The following is a 12557-nucleotide window of genomic DNA, read 5'->3' on the forward strand; positions in this document are numbered from 1 at the left end:
ATATATATATATATATATATATGAAACCCTAATAAGAACACTATTTATTTTATTGTGTTGAAGTTTTATTAATTTTGGTGTTATTTTTCAGTTTTGAAATTATATTTTTCGATATACAGGTATTCGATACGATAACGATATTTCGATATATCGTATCGATCTTACGATATATCGAAATATCGATACGATAACAATATGAATATTATCCATATCGAAAGTTTCGATATATCGAAACTTTCGATACGATAACGATATGATATATCGTATCGACCCACCCCTAGTTTTTCTCTCTCTCTTTTCTTAATATCGACGGTTCCCACAGTAAATACGACAAATTTCACTTGGATTTTTATAAAAAAATTGGGAGCTCTGACACGACAAAAAGCAAGTAACACAAATAATTAATTTTATTAATATAATCAATCAAAGTGTTGCATATTTCTTTTCAAAACAATCACTTAGTTCACATGAACATCATGATTTCTTCTCGCGTCACCCGACCTGTTTCTTTGCCCTCTTCGAACCAACAAGAACAAAAATAATTGTACTATTTGAGTACCTAAGTCCAAAAATGGACATCAATAGTCGTCCTACGATTTATGGTTTAGTGTAGTATAGGATGGCCCAGCCCATTCCACCATTATAGGGATCTGATTTACTCGGTTCTTCTTTAGAGCATCTCCGGTGGTGTCCTTCCCACTAGGACTTCCACTAGGACTTCATGCCACGTCATCAGAACTTCCCATTTCACTAGGACTTCCCATTGCACTAGGACTTCCCACTAGGACTTCCTACAATAAAATTAAATTCACAATTATTCAATTTACGGAATTAAAATTTTGACACGAATACGAACGGGGAAAAGCGAATATTTCATTAAAAAAAACATATATTCTTCGGAAAAAAAAATTACATAGTCAATAAAAAAAATTAACCACTTCAACGTCCACCCCTCCGCGTCCAAACCTCTTCGATAATATCCTCCTGAAGTCGAATATGGGCATCTCTTTGCCGCATGTCGGCAAATGCGCGCAACCGCTCAACCTCTCCATGAGGTACCCCCATGTTCACATTCGCGCTGGCCACGCCGTGGCTTGGACCGACACCCGTATCATCTTCGTTGGTCCACTGAGTCAGTCCGTCACCTTCACTTTCGACAAACATGTTGTGCAAAATGATACATGCGTACATGATGTCGCCGATGTTCGGAATATACCACATCCGTGAAGGACCCTTCACCATCGCCTATCGACTCTGGAGCACACCAAATGCTCGCTCAACATCCTTGCGCGCTGCCTCCTGACGGCTCGCATAGAAGGACTTCTTTGCTCCGACCGCATGTTTGATCGTCTTCACAAAGACGGGCCAGTTTGGGTATATCCCATCCGCCAAATAGTATCCCATATTGTGCTTGTTGCCGTTGGCGATGAAACTGATGGCGGGAGCAACGCCATTGCACTGATCGTTGAACAGGGGCGACGACTGGAGGACGTTGAGGTCGTTGTTCGACCTGGCGACTCCAAAATAAGCATGCCATATCCACAACCGGTAGTCAGCTACGGCTTCAAGGATCATCGTGGGATGATTGGCTTTGAAGCCGGAAGTGTGGATCCCTTTCCAGGTGGCGGGGCAGTTCTTCCACTCCCAATGCATACAATCTATGCTGCCCAACATCCCAGGGAACCCGTGCACCGACCCGTGCATATTTATCAGCTGCTGGCAGTCTACGCTGCTCGGACTCCGAAGATAGCGATCCCTGAATATCGCTTTAACGCCCGCTCAAAAATTCTGCAGACACTCGATGGCTGACGACTCGCTAATGTGTAGGTACTCGTCGAACATGTCGGCCGGGCCTCCGTACGCCAGCTGCCTGATTGCGACAGTGCACTTCTGTAAGGGCGTGTGTCCGGGTTTGCCAGCCGCATCCTCCCTGATCCTGAAAAACTCGTATCTTCTCTCTAAAGCACCATCGATATGCATAAATAGCGGACGATGCATCCTAAAATATCGCCGGAATAAGGCATCCCCAAAACACGGCTGCGAAGCGAAGTAGTCCTCATACAACCGCATATGTGCAGCAATGTGGTCCCTGGTACATGACGTCGGCGATGGATCGGCCGAGGTACCGCCGCCTGCTGCCGCTGCTGCTGCCTCTGTCGTAGCAATCGATCAATCGCCCCGTCCATAGCAACATCTAATTCATCCTCACTATCACTATCACTAGCGCCTCCGCCACTACCACCCGCACGACTACTAGCCATTCTAGAAATACTTGAAAATAGAGTTTAGAGAGAGAAACTTGTCAACACAAATGGTGTGAATGAAATGAAGTTCAACAAGCCCTATTTATAGAGTTTTTTTTAGAAAAAAAAAAAAAACAAATTTAATCGGACGTCCGACCCACGCCACAACGGCAGACATCCGGTCGGACGTCGGGCTGACGGGCGAGCCCATCCGACGGGCAAATGGGACGGGCGTGTCCTACCATTTCGCCCACAACGGCGGACGTCTGGTCGGACTTCTGCGACATCCTACCGCGACGTCCGCCATAGGAGATACTCGGAGTACTATAAAATACTAATAGATGCTCAATCTCACAACATAGACAAAATATAAGAAACCAAAGAATTATAGATTTATAACTCAAGATCCACACAATATTACAAGCAATCTTTATATATCTAGAACTATATCACCATTAGAACAATAAGCTGCATGAGGAACACATGTTACAGAAGACATGTTATAACCGCCATTGAAAATTTGTGAAGAGTTAATCATACATAATCTCTTAGCCAGCCCATCAAAAGCCAGCCCATCAAATAAGTGGAAGATTCATTAAATTGTGAAACGTTAAGTTTATGCTTCTACCTATTATCTGAATATACCAAGAAAGATGTACGGTCCAATGATGCTACCATGAAATATTTACTCATGGGTGGGGCAAGCTCTTTTATTCTGGTTCATGGTTTCTCTTGGCTATATGGTTTATCCGGGGGAGAGATCGAGCCGGATCCCCGCCTACACAAGCAAATTGTTGATAAAACTCCAAAATGACATTTTCTTTTGATCCAATTTTTTTTCTCTCCTTATCATTCAGAAAAGACAAAAAAAATTCAGGATAATAAACATTGTCTAAAATTTCTCTTAGATTTGAACACATAGTTGATAATAGAACTAGAATAGATATTTATTGTTTCCTACTCACGCGAGCCCTTTGCTCCATAGCCCTGGGGCTAGCCAATTAAGAATTCTTAGATGTATTAGCACTGCATCTTTGACGCAGTCATCGATTCTCCCAAGAGTTCAGAGTGTCGCACACACATAAACAACGCACGATACATCTTTTTATGGAACACATACCCATTTTAAAATATTGTTTCCCTCATCTCATAGAAATAAACCATATTTCTTTTTTCGTTCGTTACATAGAAATAGTTCATATTCATTTATGACAACTTTTTTCTCTTTTATTTTACTTTATCATTTATGGGTCGGATTCTGTTATCCGCTGTATAATTTTAACTACTTTTTCTCATTTTCTATCTTACTTTATTAATTATATACTCCCTCCGTCCCATTGAAGATGGTCCACTTTTCTTTTTAGTTTGTCCCAATCAAGATGACTCATTGCTTAAAATGGAAACCCCTTTATCTCTACTTTATTCCTCTCTCTTACTTTATTCTCTCCACTTAACACACAAAATAAAGTTGCATAAAATCCCGTGCCGTCCAAGAAAGGGGTCATCTTCCCTGGGATGGAGGGAGTATTAAAAATTCATGTTAATCCTAAATAGTCTATTTCTATTGTTCGGAGGAAGTAGAATAGTAGTGCATTCAACGTCAAGCATATGTCAACGCTTAATGTTTACACAACCCAAATCATTTCATTCAGTCAAATAATTAATTAATACTTCTTCCGTACCCGAATAAGAGTTACTAATTTCCATTTTGGTCCGTCCCCAATTAAGAGTAGCACTTTATTTTTACCATAAATGGTAAGTAGGTCTCAGATTCCACTAATTCATTTCACTCATATTTTATTATAAAACCAATATAAAAAAATAGGTCCCACATTCCACTAACTTTTTCAACTAATTTTTTTTTACATTTCTTAAAACTCGTGTCCGGTCAAAGTGTTACTCTTAACGGGGGACTGAGGGAGTAAAACACACTTGCTTATAGTATTATGTTTATTGGTTTATCAATCGTTTCAGTTTTGCACCATTCGTATATGTACTAAAATCTGGGCATAGTGAATTCACTGAATTGTATGATTAGATGGCCATGGTGTCAAATCATTACTAAATCATATTTTTTGTAACGTAAGATTAATTATAAAAAATTAGACAAGAAGACACCTTTTTTTTTTATTATTATTATAATGGAGGAACATAATTGAATTATAATTAAAGACGCCATTCTTAAGAAATATCGAATTTCTTTAAAATATGTATATGTAGCCGGCTGGCCATAAAATGAGGAGTAGTACTAGTATTTTTGTTTAAAAAAATAACAAAAAAATTTAGTACTAATAAATTAATAATCTTATTTATGTTTAAATTAATATAGTACTACTATTTTTTTACTTTAATATATTATGATTAATGATTAATAATAATACATTATTTATTACGATTGATAATGGTTTGCGAACCACCCTGACCTAATATCACGCAGCAGCAATGATTCTACGCCAGCTTACATCAATTAAATAATAAACTAAATAAAGGCATAATAATATTGTCGGTTCGAGTAAGCAGCCAAGGTATAACCTTTAATCATTTTTATATTTAGCTTATTTATAATTCAAAATTTTGAAAATACAATGTAAGGTTTGGAATTATATTTTTCTATGCCACCTTAATTCTGGGCCGTTTACATATTAAATTCGGTCGTCCATTCGCAGCTTTTAGTATTTCAATAATTAAGATAGAAATAAATTTTAGTAGTATTAATCACAGTTGTATTGTACCACTTGCTAGTTGCAAGGCTTATAATCTTTTTGTTTTTTCCACTTTCCAGATAGGAATGAATAACGAAAGAGTCACTTTTTTACTAGCAGAATCTCTCTTTAATTATACAGTAGTAGTATTAGTTAGAACCGAACACTTTTGTTTAATTATTTTAAAAAAAATTCGATCTGAATACATATAGTATATAACACCTTTTTGTGATTTTCTATTTTTGGGATGATATCATGCCTTTAATGTTAATTAAAAAAAATACCTCATGAATCTAGCCTACATTAGGCCTGCAACAAAGGTTTGTTAATTGTTGTATTCGGATTTAGATTATTAACAAATTAATTAGGAATATTGTTATTTTGCCCAACGATACTTTTCTTTCAAGCTAAATAATCCTTAAATAAATAAACTCAAATACGTCTGTTTATAGTCATGCCAAAATTTAGTGCTCATGATACCGTATCTTTGAAGTTTAAAATTATTTTCTTAGAATTGAAACATCATTAATTGTTAGAAATGAAACAGCATTTATTCAAATCTGTAACCTTCACTTTGTATTTTACTAATAAAACGACGTAAAGTTATAAACTTACACAAATATCTTTCTGTTTCGTGACAATTACTCAATTTGAAAATGACAGGATGAATATTGTTTTGACAATTAATTAATTAATTTGAAAAGAACTAAAAAAGGCCATCGAAATATTTGAAATCTTATTACTTTAGTCGAAGGTTCTATAAATAATTAGTTATTATTATTAATGTTATAATTAGTGCTAGTATTATCATAAATTACAAGAAAAATCCTAAGCTGTACTTACCCTCTTTTTGGCCTACTCTAAAATTTTGAAATAAAGGCTAACCCATATGTCTATACTCTATACTATTATCTCAAAAAATTCAATGTTTTTCAATCAATTTTATCCCAACTTGGAAATCACCATTCTAGCTGCATTTTTTCAGTCTAGGTGTTCATTAACACATAAAATTCAAATTTTATACTTCAATAATTTCAAAATATTGAAATAAAGTCAAACTCATATGGCTATTATCTCAAAAGTCTAATGTTTTTTCAATCAATATCGTCCCAGCTTGGAAATTACCATTCTTGTTGCATTTTCCTATCTATCTAGGTGTTCACTAGCACATAAAATTCAAAAAAATTTTATATCAATAAATTCAAATTCATATGTCTAGGTCTAGCTATTATCTCAAAACTTCAATATTTTTTAATCGATTTCGTCCCAACTTGGAAATTACCTTAATTATAACACATAAAATTCAAATTTTATTACTTCAATAATATCAATATATCATGTGTTCTCCAAGTCTCCAACGCACTAAATTTGAAAATATAATTTGTCGTATCTATATCAATAATGGCAGGTGTGAACAGATTTTTTTAAATATATATACAAAAATATATGGCTCGATTAAGTAAAAGATCTATAGGTACCTAAATAGCACAAAACGTACCTAAAATTTGAGCTAGTTGGGATTGAGCCATACAACATAACTATTAACTCATTTAAATATAAATATAAATATAAATATAAAATTAAAATAAGAGTTGGTCTATCAAGAAATAAACATGGATGACTGCCAATTGAAGCTTAATAAGAAAAAAAGTTACTACTACTGTAGCTAGTTTTTTTAGTAGGAATTTAAAGTCTTTTCCCAAAAAGAAATGTATTTAATGTTGATATAGCATTAAATGAATGTAGCACGAGTAGGTAGTGTTATATCTATATGTTGCATTTCTATAATATTTTATTTTATATAAATGAATGTAGTAGCGCAACCAGATCAATTATTTCTCAGTAGAGATAAGGTTAGATCTGAATAGTAAAACTTTATCTAAATCATTATATATGTGGTAGATCTGAATAATAAACTTAACTTTAGATAAAGTACTTTTGACACTTCGAATTAAGCTTAAAAAATAGATTAATTCACAAAATCACCATATTGTGTCACCATCAAAATCTAATCAAATCCTGATTTTGTTGCATAGGATCATTAAAAACCCTAATAGATCCAACAAAACCAGAAATCCTTAGTAAAGCCAAATCCGACATATTCTCCAACTTTCATGTGATTTTTGCAAACGATATGAAAAGCTAAGCTACAACTGTTGAAAATTTTAATAGTAAATAGTATTCCATCTCCCTCCGTCCACCATTAGGAGTCACACTTTGATCGGACGCGAGTTTTAAAAAATTTAAAGAAAAGTTGATTGAAAAAGTGATATAAGACCTATTTTTTATATTGGTTTTATAATAAAATGTGAGTGAATTGAGTTAGTGGAATGTGAGACCTACTTAATATTTAGGGTAAAAATGAAGTGTGACTCTTAATTGGAGACGGACCGAAATGGAAAAGTGTGATCGGGGACGGAGGGAGTAATAAATTAGTAGCTTTAATCAATGGTCAAATCTCGTTAATACTTATAAGAAAATACTAGTAATGTTTTAAAATAAATTAATTGAGTGGATTATCAACTTTATTTTTAAATTTTAATTTACGCAATTTTAATTGTGTCAACTTAGAAGATATTTATTCTCTTTCCTTTTATAGAGACTTTTGGTCAGAGTGATTTAGTTAATTGGATTAAGAAACAATCTCCAAATAGAATCGGAAAAGAGGAAGACGGTTTGTGGAGTGAAAGTGCAAATAAGAATAAAATGGTGGGCTAGAACACAAATATACGAAGAGAATAATTGAAGCTTGATATTGTGTTACCTGAAATTTCGAGCCTAGGCAGATTGGATCTTAGAAATCACAACCATTTGGAATTTCTGTTACACTAAACAACTAATATACATAAACAAATAATATCAAATCCAGCCATTAAATTATTGTTATTAAATTGTTTTTTCCCAATTATAGAGAACCCACGCTCCGAAAAGTTGCTCAGAAGTTTCTCTCTCTAGATGTCAATGGCGAATCCAAACTCTGCTGCTTAACCGCCGTCGACACCTGAGTTTTTTGGTCTGTATCTCCGCACTTTGAACTTCCGGTGAGCAAAACTCAAATTGACACCTCTTTTTTAATTTATTTCTCGTGTTGTTTTGCTGCTTTTGGTTTCGCGGTAATGCTGATTGTATTGTTGTACTGCGTTGTGGATCTGATTTGAGTTTGAGATCTAGGTGGATTTTTGGAATGAATGCTATTAGTGAATTGTTTTTTTGTAATGGCGTGATGCAGGCCTGGCTTGATCTGGAGGCTTTTTTTGTGTAATTGGCGTGGTGATTGATTGAGAACTGAATTTGTTTTGTTTTCATTGAGTTCGGCATTGGTGATTTTGCGTATTTTTGGCGGTTAATTTGGCTTTAGTGAGGCAGTTGGTGAATGTAACGCTTGCAGGCTTGAAAGGGAAAGTTCGCGGGATCTGAATACATACGTCATAACTTAGAATCGTATTGATATTTTGACAATTGATAGCTGAATTATGTGAAACTACAGCTGGTTATGTAGTTTGGTGGATGCTCAATTATTGGTTTGCGCCGATGCTAGCTGAGATAGTTTGGAGTTTTGATCATATAATTCGCGATAAAATATATCTGATGATTGGTTATGGTCTTCAAAGTTGTTTGCGAATGAAGTTGGAGCAATAACCAAACTCCTGTTGGAAAATTTTTGCATTCATTTTGAAGAGCATCACAAGAGTTGGACATGAGAAGCTCTTGGTACAATAAACTATTGTTGACCTTTGGGCCAAAACCACCACTCAACTGGTTGCTTTTGTTTGTGGTTAGTGCATTAGTTTTGGTTGCGCTATTGGGATCTTCTCCTTCTAATCAACTAAATTCCCTGACTGATCCTACAAGACCTGACATTTATTCGACCTATAGAAGGTTGAAAGAGCAAGCTGTCAATGATTACTTGGAATTGCGAAAATTAGGAACCAGTCCTTCGAAGGATTTTGATCTCTGTGGGAAGGAAAGAGAGAATTATGTCCCTTGCTACAATTCATCTGCTAACCTGCTAGCTGGCTTTAAAGATGGGGAGGACCTTGATCGTCATTGTGAAGTATCACGAGATAAAGAGTATTGTTTGGTTCGTCCGCCAAAGGATTATAAGATCCCTTTGACCTGGCCAGGTGGAAGGGATGTGATATGGAGTGGAAATGTGAAGCTGAGCAAAGACCAATTTCTTTCGTCGGGAAGCATGACAAAAAGGTAATCCTTTTTATATTTTTACCTTTTATGCGTTGTAATTACCTGGTAAGGATTAAAAGATTTCTTATACTCTAACTTTATGAGGAAAAAAAAGCTGACCTGTTGATATCGCAACTGCTCCAGGCTGATGTTACTAGAAGAGAATCAAATTTCATTTCATTCAGATGATGAGATGGTCATTGATGGCGTGAAAGATTACTCTCACCAGATTGCTGAGATGATAGGACTGGGGAGTGACACTGAATTTCGCGAAGCTGGTGTAAGTTTTTTAATCACCACAAATAGCTGCATTTGCCACTCTTTGTTTGACATAATATCAGATGCCATTTTATGAGTCAGGACAACATATTGGCTGTTTAAGTAATTTTTGCCCTTGGAACTAGAATTGGTACATCTTTTAGTGCAGGATGTCATTTGATATTCTTCCGTCATATTAAATTCTTTTCCTGCTGCATTGCAGGTGCACAATATATTAGATATTGGGTGTGGCTTTGGTAGCTTTGGTGCACATCTGCTCTCACTTAAGGTGATGGCAGTCTGTATGGCGGCATATGAAACAACTGGCAGCCAAGTTCAGGTAGCCCTCGAGAGAGGTCTCCCAGCAGTCATTGGAAATTTCGTCTCAAAACAACTACCATTTCCTTCCTTATCATATGACATGATTCACTGTACTCAGTGTGGTATTTTGTGGGATGATAAAGGTACTTCACTCAATCATTCTAGGATGTTGTTTTTTCGATCTGTTTTTTTCTTAAGGCTAGGATTTATTTGTCATGGGACATTCTTTTGTGGTCTTATATGTTTTGTATGATTTTCTTTGTGTTTCTTTCTGATTATTCTATTATACTTATGGAAGTAAGGATAGGCAGTGGGCAAATTTTTTGCAAGAATAGTTGTAATGAGTTGCAGTATTGAGTAAGAGCAAGAGTATCTCAGAGTACTAAGAAAATCACGACCACTAAGGTGTCAATTGTGGACTTCCAATTGAAGAAGATTTTCATTTAAGATACACAGTTATTTTGTTGGATAACACACAATGAATAACGTTATGATTGGAAAAATAGGAATCAATTTAGTCTTTTGTGTATGTATTTTGGTTTTTAATGTGGTTGTAGATTTATGCTTTTCCTTCCTTTTTATACACCTGAATGTCTGAATCACATTATACGTAAATCCAACTTTTCTGCTAGAGTTATATATAATGTGTGTGCTCAATTGAGTTGAGGTCAATCTTTCTATGATAACCAAACAAGAAAACTCAAGCGACTGAATTCTAGAACAGGGACCGTCTTGTCTGCTTTACGTTGCTAATGATGTGCTACTCTCTATCAGATGGAATGTTTCTTATTGAAGTTGATAGAGTCCTCAAACCTGGTGGGTACTTTGTTTTAACCTCACCCAGAAGGAGGCAAGGAAGCAAAGGCGCCATAGCTACTCCTCTTGAAGGATTTACGCCAAAACTTTGCTGGAATCTTCTGGCTCAGCAAGACGAAACTTTCATCTGGCAGAAAACCACTGACACCAAATGCTACACCAGGTGAGAACAGTTACTTCATTATTATTCAATAGATATCTTTCAGTTTCATGTGCACCATGTTCTTATTCTGTCTTTGTTTCTGATACTCTCCTTCGCAATATTTATTTTCATTCATCATAGTCCAATTATTTTCTTACTAATTCTGTTAAAATTTTTGGGTTGTATTGTAGTAAGCAGACTTTCCCCCTTTGCAATAAGGAAGATGGGCAATCTTACTATAAACCACTTGCACAATGTATAAGTGGGATTGGTACCAAGCGTTGGATTCCAATTCAGAACGGGTCTTCTGGTTCATTGAGTCCTGCTGAGCTTGCGATCCATGGTATGTTAATGTATAATATCCAGGCTTGGTACTTGTAGGCCCTGCCATTTTTAGCTTTCAAACAAATTAATTACTTTCAATTTGAATACAGGAATAAATCCTAAAGATTTTTTTGAGGACTCAGTGTACTGGAGATCTGCTTTAAGAAATTATTGGTCACTTCTTTCTCCCTTAATTTTCTCTGACCATCCAAAGAGACCTGGTGACGAAGACCCAATGCCCCCGTACAATATGGTTCGAAATGTGATGGACATGAATGCTCGTTATGGAGGTTTAAATACTGCCCTTTTGGAAGCCAGAAAGTCTGTATGGGTAATGAATGTCGTTCCCGTGGGTCAACCTAACACACTTCCTGCCATTCTTGATCAAGGTTTTGCGGGTGTCTTGCATAACTGGTAAGATGTTAATTCTGGTATATGACTAGTCTAACTTTGAATCTTCAATCATTTTTTCCACAAAGCCAATTTACCAATTTTCTGTAAGTTTGATGGAACTTATTTGCCTTACCAGATTTCTTGATTTGAGATAATATAAAAATCATGTTTGTCCCCCTTCTCACACTCTACATTGCAACTGAAAGTTCCATATCATCATATTTATACTTAAAAAGTCCCAAATTTTATGATGCAGGTGTGAACCTTTCCCCACATACCCTCGCACATATGACATGCTTCACGCCAATGGACTTTTATCACACCTTGCTTCAGAGAGATGCAGTATGCTTGACTTAATTTTTGAAATGGACCGCATTCTTCGGCCTGAGGTAATCTATCATATGCTTATTATTCTCACTTGATAAGGTACCAAAGTCTTGATTTTCTTGAACTTTGTTTGCTCGCAGGGATGGGTTATAATTTCTGATAAGGTTGGTCAAGTAGAGATTGCACGAACTCTTGTGACACAGCTCCGGTGGGAAGCCCGAGTCATCGACCTTCAAGATGGCAGCGAGCAGCGCCTACTAGTATGCCAGAAACCGTTTCTGAGAAAATGAGGTCTCCTTCTATGGAGATCTCTCCATCCCTACGACACTCCGCTTGTTTTGAAAGAACATCGGATCGAGCACACTCTCTGTCTGGTTTTTGACACTGTGAAGATGAAATCACATTCAGTTATGGTGATGCTGTAGTTAGAGCAATGAGGAAGTATATGTGGTTTCCAACACGTTTTTCTGGAGATCAAATGTAATTCATTCAAAAGATGAGAAATTTTGGAGGTTGTAGATATCTGAGTGATGTTTGCTGCCGCAGTTCAAAGGAAAAGAAGATTTTTCCAACTCTAAAGGAGACAGACAGACAGACAAACAGATTGTAGCAATTCATTTAAGTCGTTTTTTGTGGTTTTTATATTTTATTAATTATTTGTGTAATTGAATTGTATTTGTATTTCTCTAGCTATATCGATCAAGTTCAGCTGTACTAAAAGATATTGCAATTTGATGTACTTTCATTCCCATTTTTATCGTTGTGAATCACGATTCAGTTTCAACTAACTTTGCTTATATGGTTTGTTTTAAAATTATGACACTATAATTGACTTACTTCTCCCTCCAT

General features: G+C 35.9%; 1 protein-coding gene across 1 annotated transcript; it reads left to right on the plus strand.

Annotated features, from left to right (window-relative positions):
- The first annotated feature begins 7779 nt into the window (after positions 1–7779).
- Positions 7780–12463, plus strand: LOC125203336 (probable methyltransferase PMT5). The gene is made up of 9 exons (XM_048101658.1): positions 7780–7986; positions 8175–9148; positions 9272–9407; positions 9609–9849; positions 10481–10685; positions 10856–11007; positions 11099–11402; positions 11638–11770; positions 11849–12463. The coding sequence occupies exons 2-9, from the start codon at positions 8643–8645 to the stop codon at positions 11996–11998; spliced, it is 1827 nt and encodes a 608-aa protein (XP_047957615.1). The 5' UTR covers positions 7780–7986; positions 8175–8642; the 3' UTR covers positions 11999–12463.
- Positions 12464–12557: the final 94 nt, after the last annotated feature.

Source organism: Salvia hispanica, chromosome 2 (assembly GCF_023119035.1).
Source record: "Salvia hispanica cultivar TCC Black 2014 chromosome 2, UniMelb_Shisp_WGS_1.0, whole genome shotgun sequence".
Lineage (NCBI taxonomy): Eukaryota > Viridiplantae > Streptophyta > Magnoliopsida > Lamiales > Lamiaceae > Salvia > Salvia hispanica.